This window comes from Pagrus major, chromosome 1 (assembly GCF_040436345.1).
Source record: "Pagrus major chromosome 1, Pma_NU_1.0".
Taxonomy (NCBI): Eukaryota; Metazoa; Chordata; class Actinopteri; order Spariformes; family Sparidae; genus Pagrus; species Pagrus major.
In genome coordinates, this window is record NC_133215.1 from 5380083 (window position 1) to 5400805 (window position 20723).

At 40.4% G+C, this 20723-nt stretch overlaps 1 protein-coding gene and 1 pseudogene across 1 annotated transcript; both read right to left on the bottom strand.

The window, feature by feature from the left end:
- Nucleotides 1-420: 420 nt before the first annotated feature.
- Nucleotides 421-10729, bottom strand: LOC141004089 (B-cell receptor CD22-like). Its single transcript, XM_073475589.1, has 12 exons — nt 10688-10729; nt 10307-10643; nt 9969-10190; nt 6851-7120; nt 6101-6358; nt 5358-5627; nt 4596-4865; nt 3322-3412; nt 3149-3203; nt 2050-2169; nt 749-906; nt 421-598 (listed from the first exon to the last, which is right to left on the bottom strand). The coding sequence occupies exons 1-12, from the start codon at nt 10727-10729 to the stop codon at nt 529-531; spliced, it is 2163 nt and encodes a 720-aa protein (XP_073331690.1). The 3' UTR covers nt 421-528.
- Nucleotides 10730-12216: 1487 nt separating this feature from the next.
- On the bottom strand, nt 12217-19817 carry LOC141004165 (Fc receptor-like protein 5; annotated as a pseudogene).
- Between the last annotated feature and the right edge of the window lie 906 nt (nt 19818-20723).

Consider the following 20723-nt stretch of genomic DNA (forward strand, 5'->3'; position numbering starts at 1 on the left):
CGTTGAGCTGTTTCAGTCTTGTCACAACCTGACTCAAAGGCTGTGCCAAAGTAGGGAGACAAACACGAGTTGGCTACTAGCAAGCGGTATTTATTGGTCCCACAAGCATGAATCAACAAAGGAAAACGTGCGAAGATCAGTATCAGTAATGAAAGCGTGTATGGGTGTGTGACAATGTATGTGCAGATCAAAAGGAACAAGGAAAACGTGCTGCCATCAGGACTGCCGGTGAGCAGGGATCAGTCCCCCAGAGAGAGCGTCCGCAGAATGAGGGAGGTCATTATAGGCAGAGCACACTGGCCCAGGTGTTACTCATGCAGCTGACGAGCCTCCATTCAGCACCTGCAAAACACAACCCAAAAGAAACAGGGACACCTAGTGCCTGGTTGGAGGGATCGTCACAGTCTGGAAAGTCTGGAAAGTGGTGGTCCAACCAAACGACTAGCTTTGCCATCCTGAGACTGATGCTGCTAGCATGGGTGGGAATGAAAAATGAAAAAACAGGCAGTCGAGAGATTCCTGTTGCATTCAACGGTTTTGTTTGTTGACTGTACTGTACAGAGCAGATGGATCCTCCCCAGTTTCTGGACCTCTGCTTCTAAGATGACAAAAAAACAAAAACAAATCAAAGGATCTTGAGATAAAATTAACTGATTCAAAATCTTAATGGTGACTGTAAAAATGAACAAATACATGTCAATTTGAGGTTTTACTGAGGATAATGTTCCTTTTGAGAAGAGCTGCTTACCTCGGGGCAGCACTTGCTCTGGTAAATTTGACAGCGGCGTACTCAACTTCTTCTTCTTCTCCCTCCTTGTGTCTGTGGTGTCTGGCTGGTCTGATGTTGGAGTACACAGGATCGGTCTGGCTCTTAGAGAAGCGGACACTGGCATAGTGAAGGTCATCCTGCTCCAACGAATGATTGGGTAGACACAGCAAACACAAAGTTGCTTTTACATTTACAGAAAGTCATCTTCATTCATCCTCTGTCCTTAACTTATCCTTGTGGCAGACAAAGTGACTATATATTAAGTACGTGGAAAATCACTCTTTTTGTGTGTGTTTACATGATGCCAGTGTTTTTATAAATGAAAAAACAAACAAACTGGTATTTAAAGGACTGACATCCTGAAAATGAATGGATATTTGGCCGTTATTATCCGGATCAGTTACATGAGGGTTAAACAACATCCAGTCAGAAAACAAAGGTTTGGATTTACTTTGAATCTAATCACGTCCAAGAGAAGAGGAGGATCACACAAAATGTTCATAGAAGCAAGCACAGGAGTGATTTACGGAAACAGAGTGAACAATTTTTGTTCATGTGTCAAGCAAACTTTTTTAAAAAGTTTTTTTTGGCTTTTATTGATAGAACAGCTCAAGATAGACAGGAAACAGGGTGTGACATGTAGCAAAGAGCCACAGGCCGGGACTCGGACCCTGGGCTGCTGCAGCGAGGACAAAGCCTCTGTACATGGGACGCCTGCTCTACCAACTGAGCTAAACGGCACCCGAGTGAACATTTTTTTTTCTCTCTGTGTGTGAAACCAAGTGAAAAAAGTGTTTCTTTCTGTAATACTCATTTTGACCACAAGAGGCAGAAGTGCACCACTACTCATGCCCATAAATAAGATGAAAAGCATCCATGGTACTCCAGGGGAGTTTTCATTTAAATGTTTTGTTTTCAAATGGGTTTCACACACAGACAAATAAAAAAAACATTTGTTTGTGAAAATCTCGACACATGAAAAAAAAAAAATCACTCATGAAAAAATTATTTTTGACTTCATTTGAAAAAAAAAAAAATTTAACGAGGGAATTTTTTTTTTTTTCACTCTGTTTCACACATGAAAAAAATAAATTTTGAACTTAGAAAATGAAGCACCAGAAAAAAAAAAAAAAATCTCACTTGCCCCTCAGGGCTTCCTTCATGATTTGAAGACTGTTGACATAAGATACTGAGTGCTTCTCAGTCACAGTGTTTAAGTTGCACTTCATGATAGTGACTAAGAACCTTGCGCTGGTAAATTCGACAGCGGTGTACTCAACTTCTTCTTCTTCTTCTCCCTCCTTGTGTCTGTGGTGTCCGGCTGGTCTGATGTTGGAGTACACAGGATCTGTCTGGCTCTTAGAGAAGCGGACACTGGCATAGTGAAGGTCATCCTGCTCCTACGAATGATTGGGTCGACACAGCAAACACAAAGTTGCTTTTACATTTCATAACTGCGGCAATGTTGAACTTTGGTAGAAAGTCATCTTCATTCATCCTCTGTCCTTAACTTGTCCTTGTGGCAGACAAAGTGGCTTATTGGCATTCAGTGTATGTTGGTGCATGTTAGTGGCTGGTAAGGACACAAAGCTTATTGGTCATCCAACTCCAGACGACAAAACAACAATACTTTTTACCAGTGTTAGTCCATAACACACATCATTCAAATCTCGAGTGTATGTTGTCCTGGTGAGACTGAGCAGGACAATCTTTGGTCGCCTTTTATTGAAGATGAGAACCAGTTCATCTGCATTTCTCCGTATGATATTGAAATGACTTGACAAACATCTGTGGGTGAATCTCATTCGTCTTTGTCACTTGACCCCTACAGGAGTTTTTGATATTTTTCCTTTGTGTGTGAAACTCAATGAAAAAAATATTTTTCAAGAGGAAACTAAGGCTCATTTTTTGAAGTGTTTCTTTCTGTCACCACAGACCATATTTTTTTCATTTTTTTTTTTCTCTGTTACACAAATGAAAAAACTATTTCTCACTTGCCCCTCAGGGAAGTGAAAAAAAATATTTTTCAAAAGGAAAGTAAGGCTAATTTGTCAAAGTGCCTCTTTTCTGTAATACTCATTTTGACCACAAGAGGCTGCATACATGGGGAACACTGGCAACATAAAGGTGGAAAAGCTTTTTTACTCGGCTTGACACGTGACAAAACATTTGTTTTTTCGTGTGTCAAAAAACATTTTTTTAGGACTTAGAAAATGGAGCACCAGAAAAAAACTATTTTTCACTTGCCCCTCACAGCTTCAGTCGTGATTTGAAAAGTCTGAGACACTGAGTGCTTCTCAGTCACAGTGTTTAAGTTGCACTTCATGATAGTAACTAAGAACCAGAGCGGGAATTTACATTGAAATTTTTAACCCTCACCTGTGTCCTAATGTCCAGGTAAGGCTGAGGTGATTGCTTTGCAGCCCTGTTTTTTCTGGTCAAAAGAATACATTAGTTACAAACAAATTAACAACTTAGTTTGCAAACTTAATGCTAAATAGCCTGATTTTCAGATATTTATGTTCATAGCTATATTAATCTGATCTACTCACCTTTTCAGGAGGAAGAGAGCGAGCCCTATGACAGCCAGGATAACAGCAGGTGTTGTTCCAATGGCCGCAGTTTTCCATAATCGTGGTAAAACTGTAATAACATAAAAACCTTAATCAGGGATGGATGGGGACTCTGGGACTGGGAAAATGGACTCTCAGTAGAGACATAAAGCACGAGAGGAGCAAAAATAATAACCAGTGTGGAATAGCAGAATCATTTCGACCAAACCAGGGGTGATTATTGGAACGGTGGAAAAGACAAACTCAGACTGTTTTGGCTTGTTTTCTTTTGTTTATGTCAACTTTGAAGAAAATGTGTTTAACCATGAGTTAACAAGGCAATTCATCTCGTTTTAGTTTGGTAAAAGACAGAAAGAAACTTGACTTCCGAGAGTGTACAGATTTTTTCTTAAGTGAGGAAACAGGTGTAAAAATATTTCCATTCTCGACAATTTGTGAGATAGTTTTGTTTAGTTTATTTGACAAGAAATAGAGAGAGTTTGTGAAATGAGTGAATTAGCGACCTGCATATGTCTCCATTACTCCATTATGAGTCATTATTGTACCGATGGATTCTGCTTTTTCTTCCAAGTGAGTCTGTCTGAGTCTGGGTTTGTTTAAATTGTGTCTGATCATGTGACTACTCGTGTTTCGTGCCCAATCTGACTCCTTTGTAGTGATGTCACCATATTCTGATATTAAAGACTGCAATCTTTTTGTTTTTAGAAATGATCAGTGTAGTCTCAATAAAAAAAATATCTGTTCAGAACGGTCGACTGCTTGGACTCCAATATTTCTGCATGCAGCTAAATGGGATGAACAGTTGTCATGAATATCTGAGGACATACATACATCTATACAATAAATCACCATGTGTAAGTGAAAAAAACAATCTGAAACAAACCTATTAGCTGTAAGGTGGCTTTATGACGTCTTGTTGTTGCCAAGTTAAAAAGAAAATCCAGAAGTGAAATGTTACACTTCCACAACTTTGGGGATTCACAAAAAATGTCACAATTATGCAAAAACGGACCCAAACGCAAGACGCTCACAGAGACAGGCAGGTAAAGGAACACAAAGCGAGCTTTAATGCTGTTAACCAAAGTCCAAAATTCAAAAAAGCAAGCAACAAAAAGTCAACAAGAAGAATCCAAGAAATTAAAGAGTTGGACAAAAACAGAAAACAAACCCCACAGCCCAGTTTGTATTACAGGCCTGACAACATAAAAAACAATGAACGTGACATTTAATCTCCTGTCCTGTGTTTCACTCACATGTCACATTAATAGAGATGTATTCAGACGTCCTCCTCCCCAGCTCGTTCTCAGCTGTGCAGTAATACTCTCCAGAGTCAGAGGACTGGATGGAGCTGAAGACAAGCTGTGGTTCTTTACTGAGAGGTTGAAGGTCTGGATCTCCATTCTTCTTGTACCAGGTGTAGTTAGCTGCTGGGTTAGCATCACTGCTACAGGTCAGATTCACTGAACTGCCCTCCACTATCTCAGCAGAGGGACTCACTGACACAGAGGGAAGCTTTGGAGCATCTGTAGAGATGAATACAGATTATTATCACTTGAAAGAGCATTTTAAATACTTAATTTCGTAGGCAGGTCAGGAGGAAGAAAGAAGTATAAATCTGCTGCAGTTGCTCAGTGAACTACAGCAGGTGACTGACACTGAAACAGGAGGTGAAGTCTTGTTGTTGCCGAGTTAAAAAGAAAATCCAGAAGTGAAATGTTACACTTCCACAAAGTTTGGGATTCACCAAAAATGTCACAATTATGCAAAAATGGACCCAAACGCAAGACGCTCACAGAGACAGGCAGGTAAAGGAACACAAAGCGAGCTTTAATGCTGTTAACCAAAGTCCAAAATTCAAAAAAGCAAGCAACAAAAAGTCAACAAGAAGAATCCAAGAAATTAAAGAGTTGGACAAAAACAGAAAACAAACCCCACAGCCCAGTTTGTATTACAGGCCTGACAACATAAAAAACAATGAATGTGACATTTAATCTCCTGTCCTGTGTTTCACTCACATGTCACATCAATAGAGATGTTTTCAGACGTCCTCCTCCCCAGCTCGTTCTCAGCTGTGCAGTAATACTCTCCAGAGTCAGAGGACTGGATGGAGCTGAAGACAAGCTGTGGTTCTTTACTGAGAGGTTGAAGGTCTGGATCTCCATTCTTCTTGTACCAGGTGTAGTTAGCTGCTGGGTTAGCATCACTGCTACAGGTCAGAGTCACTGAACTGCCCTCCACTATCTCAGCAGAGGGACTCACTGACACTGAGGGAAGTCTTGGAGCATCTGGAGGAGAGGTGTACAGATTTGTTGGGTTACTTTCACACAGAGGAAAACTAGGCCATGAACTTCAGGACGGGGCCTCAAAGAAGGAGGAGCATTCAGTCAATATCTGGGCAAATTTAAAACTTGGCAGTAAGGGCATGAAAAGATGTTAGTTTACTAAGTAGTAAGAGATTGCTTATTATATGTTATTATTGTAATAGAGCAAATTATTGTAATGAAAAGAGTTTGTTTGATGAAATGTTTGCAAGAACAGATCGAGTGACCCTGATGTGCAAAGCAGAGACACTTTATATCCAACAACAGACACAAAAACATTTTTGGAGCAACTCTGGACACATACACCGATCAGGCATAACATTATGACCACTGACAGGTGAAGTGAATAACACTGATTATTTCATAATGTTATGCCTGATGGGTGTATACCATTGATATTAGCTTTAATAGTAGCATGCATGATCTGTGTGACTTACACTGAACATCTATAAACAAAGATGAAGAGTTCTGTCCATACTGGTTCTGAGCTTTGCATGAGTAGTTCCCTCCGTCCTCAGAGCTGATGGAGGTGAAATAATAACTTCCTTCTGGACTTTGAAGCAGCTTGTAGTTCTCCTTGTACCAGGTGTAATTAGCTGCTGGGTTAGCATCACTGCTACAGGTCAGAGTCACTGAACTGCCCTCCACTATCTCAGCAGAGGGACTCACTGACACAGAGGGAAGCTTTGGAGCATCTGTAAAGATGAATACAGATTATTATCACTTGAAAGAGCATTTTAAATACTTAATTTCGTAGGCAGGTCAGGAGGAAGAAAGAAGTATAAATCTGCTGCAGTTGCTCAGTGAACTACAGCAGGTGACTGACACTGAAACAGGAGGTGAAGTCTTGTTGTTGCCGAGTTAAAAAGAAAATCCAGAAGTGAAATGTTACACTTCCACAAAGTTTGGGATTCACCAAAAATGTCACAATTATGCAAAAATGGACCCAAACACAAGATGCTCACAGAGACAGGCAGGTAAAGGAACACAAAGCGAGCTTTAATGCTGTTAAGCAAAGTCCAAAATTCAAAAAAGCAAGCAACAAAAAGTCAACAAGAAGAATCCAAGAAATTAAAGAGTTGGACAAAAACAGAAAACAAACCCCACAGCCCAGTTTGTATTACAGGCCTGACAACATAAAAAACAATGAATGTGACATTTAATCTCCTGTCCTGTGTTTCACTCACATGTCACATCAATAGAGATGTTTTCAGACGTCCTCCTCCCCAGCTCGTTCTCAGCTGTACAGTAATACTCTCCAGAGTCAGAGGACTGGATGGAGCTGAAGACAAGCTGTGGTTCTTTACTGAGAGGTTGAAGGTCTGGATCTCCATTCTCCTTGTACCAGGTGTAGTTAGCTGCTGGGTTAGCATCACTGCTACAGGTCAGAGTCACTGAACTGCCCTCCACTATCTCAGCAGAGGGACTCACTGACACTGAGGGAAGTCTTGGAGCATCTGGAGGAGAGGTGTACAGATTTTGTTGGGTTACTTTCACACAGAGGAAAACTAGGCCATGAACTTCAGGACGGGGCCTCAAAGAAAGAGGAGAACATTAATTCTGGTAAGGCAAAAATTATCTTGCAAATCACTTGAACCCAAAGCATTCAGTCAATATCTGGGCAAATTTAAAACTTGGCAGTAAGGGCATGAAAGGATGTTAGTTTACTAAGTGGTAAGAGATTGCTTATTATATGTTATTATTGTAATAGAGTAAATTACTGTAATGAAAAGAGTTTGTTTGATGAAATGTTTCCAAGAACAGATCTAGTGACCCTGATGTGCAAAGCAGAGACACTTTATATCCAACAACAAACACAAGAACATTTTTGGAGCAACTCTGGAGACATACACCGATCAGGCATAACATTATGACCACTGACAGGTGAAGTGAATAACACTGATTATTTCATAATGTTATGCCTGATCGGTGTATACCATTGATATTAGCTTTAATAGTAGCATGCATGATCTGTGTGACTTACACTGAACATCTATGAACAAAGATGAAGAGTTCTGTCCATACTGGTTCTGAGCTTTGCATGAGTAGTTCCCTCCGTCCTCAGAGCTGATGGAGGTGAAATAATAACTTCCATCTGGACTTTGAAGCAGCTTGTAGTTCTCCTTGTACCAGGTGTAGTTAGCTGCTGGGTTAGCATCACTGCTACAGGTCAGAGTCACTGAACTGCCCTCCACGATCTCAGCAGAGGGACTCACTGACACAGAGGGAGGCTTTGGAGCATCTGTAAAGATGAATACAGATTATTATCACTTGAAAGAGCATTTTAAATACTTTATTTCGTAGGCAGGTCAGGAGGAAGAAAGAAGTATAAATCTGCTGCAGTTGCTCAGTGAACTACAGCAGGTGACTGACACTGAAACAGGAGGTGAAGTCTTGTTGTTGCCGAGTTGAAAAGAAAATCCAGAAGTGAAATGTTACACTTCCACAAAGTTTGGGATTCACCAAAAATGTCACAATTATGCAAAAATGGACCCAAACACAAGACGCTCACAGAGACAGGCAGGTAAAGGAACACAAAGCGAGCTTTAATGCTGTTAACCAAAATCCAAAATTCAAAAAAGCAAGCAACAAAAAGTCAACAAGAAGAATCCAAGAAATTAAAGAGTTGGACAAAAACAGAAAACAAGACCATATATGTATATATATGTATATATATATATATATATATATATATATATATATATATATATATATATATATATATATATATATATATATATATATATATATACAAATATATAATATAAAAAAGGTGGCTCTGTATAATTATTGATATTATATTCCTGGTTAGCACAAGTTACAAAATCAATATACTTGATATTTCCTGTGCTGCAGTCAAAGCTTCCTCTACATTGGTGCAATCAAACACAGTCAGCAATTTTGTTGTCATGTATCTGGTGAAACAAACTACTGATATATAAACATCATGTCTCAGAGACAGGGTTGATAACAGGACTGAAGTCTTTGGCCACTTTAGATGTTGGATGTGTATTTATGTGTGGGAGCATCTGAAACTTTAGTTGTTAACTTTACTTTTCTGGATCAATGAACATCTGTGCAGATCTGGAAACAATTTGTAAATAAAATATCACTTCATCATCTACTGTAGCTGCTCAGTGAACAACAGCAGCAGACTGTGAAGGTGAAACAGGCAGAGCTGGAGAAAGTGCACGATCAGCAAAACACCTGACTGGGTGATAAAGTTTTAAAAAGTTGTCATTAGTTGATTTAAATCAGCTGCGTTTCACTCACGTTTCACAGTAATAGAGATGTATTCAGACTTCCTCCCCCACAGCTCGTTCATAGCTGTACAGTAATACTCTCCAGAGTCAGAGGACTGGATGGAGCTGAAGTGAAGCTGTGGTTCTTTACTGAGAGGATGACGGTCTGCATTTCCATTCTTCTTGTACCAGGTGTATTTAGCTGCTGGGTTAGCATCACTGCTACAGGTCAGAGTCACTGATCTGCCCTCCACTATCTCAGCAGAGGGACTCACTGACACAGAGGGAAGCTTTGGAGCATCTGGAGGAGAAAACATGAACACATTTTACATTTAATTTCAATATGTGTGTTAGTATTAGGATCCACATAAGGCACATGTCAGAAAAACTAAAGCTAGTTCATCTTACTTTTAATTCAAATTGAAAACATAAAGCACACAAAGACTCAAAGTGTCTCACAGTTCATCAGTGCTGAAGGAAGCAGATCAAGGAAATGATCCTGGTTCAGTGTCTTTGGACAGTTTCATGTTTACTCATCAACTCTAGTAGTTAAATAAGAGGAGTGCTCATGAAATCTTTTCACAAGTTGGCAAAAGAATATGAGTGGAAAGAATGAAGTGAGATACTTCATTGTCTTCATTCATGTTTTAACAGTTAAAACCTGAAACCATCAAGTGTTTTGTGTCAGAAATTAGAGATTGGTTAATAACAAATTAATTAATAAAAGTGTCAACAAAAGATGAGAACAGATAAACATGGAATCACTGTGAAGTTTTTGTAAATCAAAAAGAATTGACAAGCTAAAGACATGAAGGTAAATCTTGTTTTGCATGATCTCCAGTGTGAGCTGATATTTAACTGTTTAATGTTGCAGCGCAGACAATGAAAGATATTCATGCATCATGTCTACAATCTCATGGGGCTGTGATTTGGTTGTCTCCCAATTCTGCATAATGAATCACCAAATACCACTGAATTACATGTAGTTAAGGTACAGTACAAAAGGTAGGCTCAAAAGGCTCCACCAGGTGTTATTTCAGTGGACGACTGTAAGTAAACTCACACAGTGGAGGAGAGCGGGAGTTCTCATGTCCTTCTACAGCACAGGAAAAGCTGTCTGCAGGATTGAAGGAGCCTGAATAATAGTAAGATGATTGTCCCTGAACGATCCGTCCATTCTTGTACCAGACGTAGCGAAGACGACCAGGTAGACGACAACTGCTGTGACACATCAGCCATACCCAGCGTGTAGAGGCCTGTAATCTGTTCACCCTCACCTGCAGATCTGAATGTGAATAAGAAACAGAAGTCTTCATTTTAGACAGAATGTCAACACACACACACACACACACAAAGATACTGAAACCCAGAACTTAATTAATATTCAGATGAAAATGTTACCTGTGACAGACAAAGTGACTCCAGGTGAACCAGTATATTTCCCACCTTCTTGGTCCGTAATGAATCCGAACTTGTACTCAGCTGAGTCGCTCTCTCTCAGGTCTGTGATTCTCAGAGTGCAGTCGTTGTTACCACAGATATACTGAACACGACGTGAATACCCTGGGTCTGTTCTCAGATCCACATAAACACCATTACTCACTTTTGTGAACCAGAATTTTTTCTCAACTCTCTTCACTGTGGATGGGTATCTGTAGGTGCATCTTATGGCCACTGTTGATCCTTTTAAGGCACAGATCTCAGTAGAGCTGTAAGTCACTCCCCAGTCATTCTGACCCTGTATCACTGTAACACAGAGAACATCAGAAAACACAACGACACCAGGATGAACACAAACAAAGGAAGAGTGGAAGATGTGAACATGCTTTCTACAGTTAAACTCAACGTGCACCCAGTCTGAAGGTGCAGTGAAGTGAACAGGAATGTATTGAACCTGTGACCTTTAATGCAGTTTACTGACCAGGATAAGAGGAGAAATATTATTTATTAGAGTCTGTGCTGTTCTTGGTCAGTTCTCTCTGTTCACTCTGTGGTCAGGATGCTGCTGAGTTAAGTGTGAAAACTCAAAAATACAAGTAAGAACACTGAAGTGTGTGAAACTGCTTCAAGCAGCTATGACGTGAGATAAGCTGTCTGCATATATCATAAGTGCTGAGCACACAGCTACTTTATGCAAAAGTCAAGATTCCCTCTTTAAATGCAGTAAATGTAACTGTACCTGACACAGAGAGAAGGAAGACCACAAATCCACTCGCTGCTGCAGTTAAACTCATATCTGCTCCTCTGATCTCTCTGTGAGGTTTCAGAGACAATAAAACATGTCAGCAGATAAAATAATGATGCACACAGGAGGTTTACAGTATCAGTCACATCAACAAACAATTCTACTTACAATGAAGACGGACGTCGTCTTGAAAGAAGCCGTTCCTCAGTTGTCAGTGAGCAGAAGTCAGATATCAGGCTCTTAAACGACTACATTTACTTCCTCTTTAGCTTATTAACATACATGACGTGCCACATGCCAGTCAACACCCACATCATACTAAAGCTGTGTTTTACACACATAGATCAAGAAGACCAGTAGGATCTGGTGAGGACACACAGTGGTTTTTAATGACTTTGGCTCGTTCAGGTGGTTCAGATTGATAAACTGTGCAGAGATGTCCAACATGTAGAAAAAAGTGTCACCTAACATTTGAAAAAAACACCCAAACCTCACAGTGTGCAGAGAAACACAACAAAACTATCTGCATGGCTACATACCACTGAAAGTAAGAGAGAAAGTGTCTTTTTGTAATTTGGGTGAACTGACCCTTTAAAGCAGACAGAGGAGGAAGCACTCACAGTGATGAAGCCTGAATGTGCCACACTTAAACTTTCCCACTAGAGGGAAGAGAAACATCAGAGATACTGAATCAGGAGCCTGAAACAACATTTTATCCTCCATCACTGAATGTTACATTACATGCAGATTTACTTTATTTTCACATTTTATGACTAAAACTTCTTTCATTTTGACTTGTTTACACTGGACATTTAATTTATTAAGCATCACAGGTTGACTCAGTAGCAGAAATAATTGGAAAATGTAACATCTGTCAAAGTGTTTTACTACTGGACTTATGTTTGGCTTTAATGTGTGAAAATATTAACTGTACATGAAGTCAAATGTGATGCTCTCAGCCCACTGTCTCACTTTGAACACACTTTATTGGCTTTGTCAGCCAGGACAGGTGAAAACCCAGAAGCTGATCAGAGATTTTTCAAATGTTATTTATTATTCTGCAGAATTTCAAAACACATTTTGTTTAACGACTCATCAATTTCTATAATATAACTGACTGTACAGGTAAAAATAAGCTCTCATAGTTGAAGCAGTAAGCTGATCTGAACAATAAATCATGTCTGACACCTCGACGTGATTCAGTTGAAGCTGCCGACTCCACATTCTTCTAAACTTCCTGCTACATGCTGCTGCTGACTGTCTGTGCTGCTGCCTCCTACCTGCTGCTGCTACTGAAAACTGAACATGAAAACTTTTGGAGCTGAAGGTAAATGTGTCCACTTCCCCCACATCCTCCACAGCCTCGCTCTCCTCTGTGATGTTTCAATGTGGTACTTCTTTGTGTCCATCAGGTGAGTCCTGCCTCTGGTTCAGCTGCATCTGAAGAGAATCACACAAAACATGTGTAAAGTTTTAGTTGTGACTGTGAATCTAAAGTCGGGATGTTTTATTCCATGCAGGAGTCTCTAACCTGACTGGACTTCACAGCATGTCTTCCTGCTGCTCTGTGTCTTCTGTCTCTGCTGCAGTGAAGTCTGAGACGTCCTCATACGCAGGACAAGAGTCCAGCTGATGAGGAGAGACGACAAAATGAGGCTCAAAGGATCTCATTCATGAACCGGCATAAAATCAGATCAGCCAAGTTATTATAACTGTGATATAGAGGAAGTTTTGTCAAGGTGGCCTCTCTCTCTCTCTGTCTCACCTCTATCATCTCGACAGGTTCTTGTGGTTCAGTGGTGGAGCTCAGAGTTTTCTTCTTCCTGGATTGAGTCCAACAACAACAAATACAAAATTCAACACTGAGAAACTCATATCACCAAAACTAAATGAAGTCTGAAGAAGAAAATAAAAGAGCAGATGGATTCTGATTGTTTTACCTGATCCACAGACTCAGGAGAAGAAGAGGAATCAGCATCAAGACCACCACAATCACCCTGATGATGTTCATTATTATTGTTGAATTCACTAGAAATACACACAGATATGTGATGAAAATGAATAAATCACTTTTTCAGGTGATGCTGTCTGTTAATCAGTCAGTCAGAGTCATCCACCTCTGACATGATGGAGGTTCCTCCCTGAACACAGCTACAGAAAAACTGTCTCTGAACGCAGACAGGAAATGTTGTTTTCTTTGCACCAGTTATGACTTGTTACATATTAACATGTTAATCTGGTCTGGTGCAGTAAACAGGTGTGTGTGCAGGTGAATGAGGATAACTTACCTGCCACAGTCAGATGTACGGTGGTTTTATTTCTTCCTCTTCTGTTCTGGGCTTCACAGGAATAATTCCCACTGTGTTCAGCTCTGAAGTCAGTGATGGTGAAGATCTGTCCTGATGCTTTTGGTGAGTCTTCATTCTTCTTGTACCAGGTGTATTTAGCTGCTGGGTTAGCATCACTGCTACAGGTCAGATTCACTGAACTGCCCTCCACTATCTCAGCAGAGGGACTCACTGACACAGAGGGAAGCTTTGGAGCATCTGGAGGAGAGTATACACAAAGAGAGTTCATTATGTAACATGTTGTGTACTAGGACAGGCTTTGTAAGTGTTAACTCAAATGTAAAAAAGACATCCTGTGTCCCTCTGTCTCTGTCATGAAATAAATAAAACTGACTCGTACAAATGAATTACCACTTTTGTCCTTGGTTTTCTAGAATTAACAGATGGCTTCACTTCTCCAACAGAACAACTCAACCCACTGGTCCCTTCTTGTAAATCCATCATTGGACTAACAGAAGCACTCATGTTTCATACTTACACTGGACATCAATAAATACAGACTCAGAGCCTAAACGGCCGTGTTGATTCTCAGACATGCAGGAGTAGTTCCCTCTGTCCTCAGAGCTGATGGAGGAGAAATGATAACTTCCTTCTTGTCCTTGAATAACTTCTTGGTTCTTCTTGTACCAGGTGTAGTTAGCTGCTGGGTTAGCATCACTGCTACAGGTCAGAGTCACTGAACTGCCCTCCACTATCTCAGCAGAGGGACTCACTGACACAGAGGGAAGTCTTGGAGCATCTGGAGGAGATGATTTAACAAGTTAACTATAAAATCAGCCACACATTGTGAATATACAGTGAACTATAGCATCAGATTGTTACTGTGAAGCAGACAGAGCTTTCAATCATGATTATCACTCACATGTCACATCAATAGAGATGTATTCAGACGTCCTCCTCCCCAGCTCGTTCTCAGCTGTACAGTAATACTCTCCAGAGTCAGAGGACTGGATGGAGCTGAAGACAAGCTGTGGTTCTTTACTGAGAGGTTGAAGGTCTGGATCTCCATTCTTCTTGTACCAGGTGTAGTTAGCTGCTGGGTTAGCATCACTGCTACAGGTCAGAGTCACTGAACTGCCCTCCACTATCTCAGCAGAGGGACTCACTGACACAGAGGGAAGCTTCAGAGCATCTGGAGGAGGAAACATGAATTTGTTTAATAGCTGGAGAAGCAAATATTAGATGCAAAGTGAGAAACAGAGGGTGATTTCTTTGTGAGCAGCCCTGATTGTTACTTTTGATAGAAACCAGAGCAAACTCACACACTAAGGGGGAGCTGTACGTCTCGTGTCCCTTCAAAGCACAAGAGATGATGTCTCCAGGATAAACCCGGCCTTTAAAAGAAGATGTCTCCACCCCTGTGACTTTCTGTCCGTTCTTGAACCAGACGTAGGAAAGACGACCAGCTGGACTGCAGCTGCTGTGACACTTCAGCTCTGCCTCAGTATCAGACTGGTGGACTGTTGTTCTGGTCACCTGCACCTGCAGAGCTGGATATGAACCCAAAAATGTATTCGTATTAATGCTGATTCACTAATCTACAAAGCATTCATAAATGATTGTTTAAATGTTGATAAAGCCTTTAGTTACAGTCTATAATCTCTTTAAGGTCACCGTATAAGAAAGTGGTACAAAAGGTTTTAAGTAAAGTGCTGTCAATATCAGTGTGTGTTCATCAGTACCTGTGACAGTCAGAGTTGTAGCAGGTAAACTACTGATCCATTCAAAGCTTGTTGTGTTGAATTTAAAGTGATACTGAGCTGAATCACTCTCTGTCAGGTCAGTGATTCTCAGAGTGGAGCGTCCTGTCTCTGTTTCAAGGACCTGAACACGACCTGCAAACTGGGAGTCTTCACTAAGGTCCTCAGGCTGTGAAGGACTCTGCCACTGATGAGAACGTTCAGGACTGAACCAGAATTTAGATGTGATATTGTAATAACTGCTGTAAGTACAAGAAATGTCCACTGATGAGCCCTTGGAGGCACAGATGCTTCTGTCAGTGTAAATCACTCTGTTGCAGGTTTGACCTTTGACACCTGAAAGATAAAAAGATTTAAAACAAATGTTGGCAAAAAGTGATCCGTTTAAGGCATCAATTTAAAAATACAAAACAACTGAAAGGAAAATGGAAACACTATTTGACACGAACAAGAAGAAAGCATATAAACTAATAATGAGTGGATTCATAAAATTAATGTATAGGTTTTCCATTTTGTGGTATATATATTTATTTATTTTGACATCATTTCCAAAAGGAAACTTGATTCAGATCTACTGACTCTAGGTTGACCGAGTGAGCAGGAAAAGGAAAAGTAAAGGATATAGGAACAGATGGACAGTGGCTGTTGGGTTGAAACATTAGGTCTAGAGATCAGTTCAAGGCTTTTGTGATCCAAAAAACTGAAACAGAAAGACGAACTGAATACTCAGTCACAAATCAGGCTGTTACGTCTTGAATTGTAAGCGCTTTACTTTCTAATCATGTGATGAAGATGTAAACTCACAGACTGAAGGAGAGGGGGAATCCTCATTTCCTTCAAAGGCACAGGAATAACTGTTGACTGGATCAGTGGAGACTGGGTAAGAAGAAGAAGTTGTCCTCCAAGAGAACTGTCCACTTGTGTACCAGATGTAGGAAGAACGATCAGGTAGACAACTGCTGTGACACTTCAGCTCTGCCCGGGAAGAATCTAAAGGCCTCACTAGCACCTGCACATCTGCATCTAGGAAGGAAGGAAGGAAGGAAGGAAGGAAGGAAGGAAGGAAAACGCTCACATAATTTGTTTAAGTTGGAGCAAAAAGAAAGCGGTATCTGAACACACGCTCAGATCAAACTGTTACATTTGGCTCAAATATGAATAAAGATCCTGTGACTGCATAGAGTTAACCCTAACCCTAACACACACATACGTATATGTAGTATTGATAACATCAGTGTGTGTTCATCAGTACCTGTGACAGTCAAAGTTGTAGCAGGTAAACTACTCCTCCATTCAAAGCTTGTTGTGTTGAATTTGAAGTGATACTGAGCTGAATCACTCTCTGTCAGGTCAGTGATTCTCAGAGTAGAGAATACTCTCCATGTTTCAACCTGAACACGACCTGCAAACTGGGAGTCTTCACTAAGGTCCTCAGGCTGTGAAGGACTCTGCCACTGATGAGAACGTTCAGGACTGAACCAGAAATTTGATCTGATAGGTTCATAACTGTTGTACATGCAAGAAATGTCCACTGATGAGCCTTTGAAGGCACAGATGCTTCTGTCCATGTAAGCCACTCTGTTGCAGGATTGCCCATAGACACCTGAAACATAAACAAATGAAGGAACATGAAAGTTAAATCTTTCACAGCTGTGACACAGAGAGAAGTGATTCTGTAGAGCTCAATGCTGAACGGTCGGTGTTTATATAGAAAGGGGAAGTGGGATCAACCGTGTTTAAAATGCTTGTGGTCATTGTACAATAAGTTAAATGTGCCGGCACAGTAGTAAACTCACACACTGAAGGAGAAGGAAAATCCTCGCGTCCTTTAAGGGCACAGGAGTAGCTGTCTGTGGGATAAATGTTGCCTGAATATGAAGATATTCCTTCCTGAATTTTCTGTCCATTCTTGTACCAGATGTAGGAAGAAATGTCAGGCAGACAACTACTGCGACACTTCAGCACAGTCCTGCGAAAACCCTGCTGGACTTCCACCACCTGCACCTGTAGATCTGGATTTGTGAAGAAGGAACAGAAATGAGATTTTTATTCATACACATGTTAATACCGAAACACATTCACAGTATCTATGCACTGATGTTCTGTTGGCCCCTTGGGGACAATATATAGTGAAGAGAATTTAGTCTAAAGAGACTTTTACTTACAATTCAGAGCTTTCACTCACATTAACCTGTCTTCACTCAGCAATCAGAGCTGGCTCAGGTATCGTGACATAACCGAAATGTGCACTTTAGGTCATGTGATCACACAGCCCAGTCGCCCAGATAAAATGTTTGCAGTTATCCTTTCTGCAAACCACAGATTTGTTCACATGTGTACATGTTATAGGCCGATGCACCATATTGTCCTCTCTACAAAACATGCCTGACTACATTCACATTACAAGCGTATGACCTCACTCTCCACTGGAGGTGGAGAGGATGGTGGTGGAGTTACATGCGAGAAGGCGACCAAGCCAGTGACCACAGTTCGAGACTGTGTTTCAACAAACCACTGGAGATTTTAAGGCGAACTCGGGACAATTTCCAGCCATATTTGTGGTAACATAAGGGTGATGTTTTTGATGAGAATTTGGAGCATCTCCAAAACATGATCTTTTCCTCACCCTAACCAAGTGGGTTTTGTTCCTAAACCTAACCAGAACATAAGACAGCGTTGTCACAACATAAAATTAAACCTAAATTACTGTAAAATTGCAACATAAGGAATTTTAAACTTTCAACATACCTGTGGTTTGCAGAAAAAGAAATATAACAAATATAAATCTTACCTGTGACAGACAAAAAGACTCCAGGTGAACCAGTATATGTCCCACCTGGTTGGTTTGTTATGAAGCTGAACCTGTACTCAGCTGAGTCGCTCTCTCTCAGGTTTTTGATTCTCAGAGTGCAGTTGTTGTTACCACAGATATACTGCACACGACTCACATAACTTGAGTCCTTTCTCAGATCCACGGATTGACGAGAAATTCCTCTAGTAAACCATATCACTTGTTCAACTCTAATCACAGTTGGTGGGTATCTGTAGGTGCAGTGTATGTCCACTGTCGATCCTCCTAAGGCACAGATCTGAGTAGAGCTGTAAGTCACTCCCCAGTCATCCTCACCTCGTATCACTGTAACACAGAGAACACCAGAAACCAGATCAGATTCATGACATCAAACAACAGATTTTAATATACATGATTGTACTATGAACTCCTTTTGAAAGATATATTTTGGTTTAAAATATGAAATCTCATATTTGTTGCCACCATGTTAGCTTGTCCGACAGTAAAAATAAGATTCGGGAGCTCTGCCTCTATGGACTTTGGGGTCCTTGTATGTACAGATCTCACAACAAATTATAAATACATTCAAATCATAACAAATAAATGCAGTCAGATCTATAACAAATGTATATTTATTTTGATTATACATTAAATATTGAGCAGGTATCTTTTGACTGCGTCTCAGAGTCAATTGGGGGAAAAGCTCCACCCAAAACATTGTACCAAGTGTGAGTGTACTCCCACCCAGAGGGGTTTGGACTCCTGAGTTGAACTAGCCATGTCGAACTGACAAACGACCGGCGTCTACCCGTACTGTCTTTGATGAGACAACAAATAATCTTCCATAATTCATGTAAAAGGAGACAGAGGGACGTTTCATGCGTGAAGAGGAGGACTTTAGTTGCCACCACTATGAAACCACGAGTGCTAAATATGCAATGCTACAGAAAAAGAGGGCGTCAGTAAAGACACACACTTAAAAAATGGTCATCTTGGGATTTATTTTAATTCTAAATCCCACTTAAGGCTAAAAGTCCTGCAGGGTAAATGTAGATATACATTACCTGGCATAGAGAGAAGGAAGACAACAAATCCACCTGCTGCTGCCGTTAAACTCATTACTGCTCCTCTCATCTCTGTGTGGCTTCAGCAAAAATAAAACACATCCAAAAGTGATTTACACTAGATTTTGTTGGATCAAACACTTCTGCTTATAATGTGGAAAGAAGTTGTCTCGAACGGCAACGTTCCCCGTGTGGTCAGGACTGTGAGCTGAAGACCAGAAGCAGCTGGTTATGTTACAGACTTCCTTCCTCTTCACACTTTTAGTGTGCATTGTGAACCAGATGCCAAAAAATGGCTTGTTTGTTGCTATGCAGACTTTCTCAACCTCATGATGAGTGAGAGACCAGTTCTGGTACCAAACCGGTTTCATCCACACTACAATACTTCACTTACAATATGGAAAGAGAAGATTATTTTTCACGTCTTTGTCACTCTAAGTGTCGGCACTATTCAGTATCTAAAAGGGCATTAAGTCAACTCTCTCTTTCAGTGAACTGAAAAACGGAAACATCACTTCAGTACATGATGAGACATCGAACCTGCCTTGACATCATAACTTAAAAGATGTACCACATTAATAAGGGCTGCAGAACGTCATATGATGATGGGTTGTAACTCACACTAAACTTTGAACAGAGCTTAACTATTTGTATGTTTCACAGCGGAGAGCAGGAGTGCGGTTGTAGTCACTTTCCCCTCACTCACTCAGTATAACTGTATTAGCAATCTGTCTGCAGTCTGCCGACACTGTGTTAATCCTGGACAACTGGAGCTTCTCTGGCCTGTTCTCAGTGTTGTCTGGCTGTGGCCTTAGTGTGGACATGAGCCGTGAGGATTTTAACCAAACTTTTATTTAAGCAAAATAGAACTAATACAGAGCAGAACAAGGAAAAGTGGAAACAAATGCAATACAGAACAGACAATTATAATTAGCTGTGATGGTAATGTGGTATAAATAACTGGAAATAAAACCAATTGTGATATTGAAACTGGTAAAAAAAAAAAAAAAAAAAGAAAGAGTGAGAGAGAAAAACAATGCAAAATCTATCTATCTATCTATGTAATTATAACCCATATTTATATTTTCCTGTTATGCGGTGACCTCTAGTGGCTGTACAAGTAATTACAGCAGCAACGGAAGAAATCAGGTGAAGTTGTTTAAAGGGCAACTAAGTCCACAGAAGGAAGGAGACTGCAGTTCTGGTCCAAGTTTGAAACCAAAGTTCAGGTGTTAGTTATTTTAACGGACTGATGTTTATGTGTGAAAATCCATCCAATAGTTGTTAATACATGTTGCAAAAAAACACCAAAAAAGTCACCTTGCTTTGGCAGTAGAGCTAAAGTCAGGGGATCTACAGTCTCCTCCCTGACCATGAATGTCACTACGAAATATTCGTAGAAATCCATCGAGTAGACGTTGAGCTGTTTCAGTCTGGAAAGTCTGGAAAGTGGTGGTCCAACCAAACGACTAGCTTTGCCATCCTGAGACTGATGCTGCTGGCACGGGTGGGAATGAAAAATGAAAAAACAGGCAGTCGAGAGGTTCCTGTTGCATTCAACGGTTTTGTTTGTTGACTGTACTGTACAGAGCAGATGGATCCTCCCCAGTTTCTGCACCTCTGCTTCTAAGATGACAAAAAACCAAAAACAAATCAAAGGATCTTGAGATAAAATTAACTGATTCAAAGTCTTAATGGTGACAGTAAAAATGAACAAATACATGTCAATT

Excerpts from the sequence above, each read along its gene's own strand:
- LOC141004089 (XM_073475589.1), bottom strand. The coding sequence starts at position 10,729 with ATGTTCACATCTTCCACTCTTCCTTTGTTTGTGTTCATCCTG. Across the intron at positions 4,866-5,357 it reads CATCTCTATTGATGTGACAT|ATGCTCCAAAGCTTCCCTCT; the intron begins GTGAGTGAAACA and ends TCATCTCTACAG. Across the intron at positions 3,204-3,321 it reads GCTCTCTTCCTCCTGAAAAG|AAAAAACAGGGCTGCAAAGC; the intron begins GTGAGTAGATCA and ends TCTTTTGACCAG.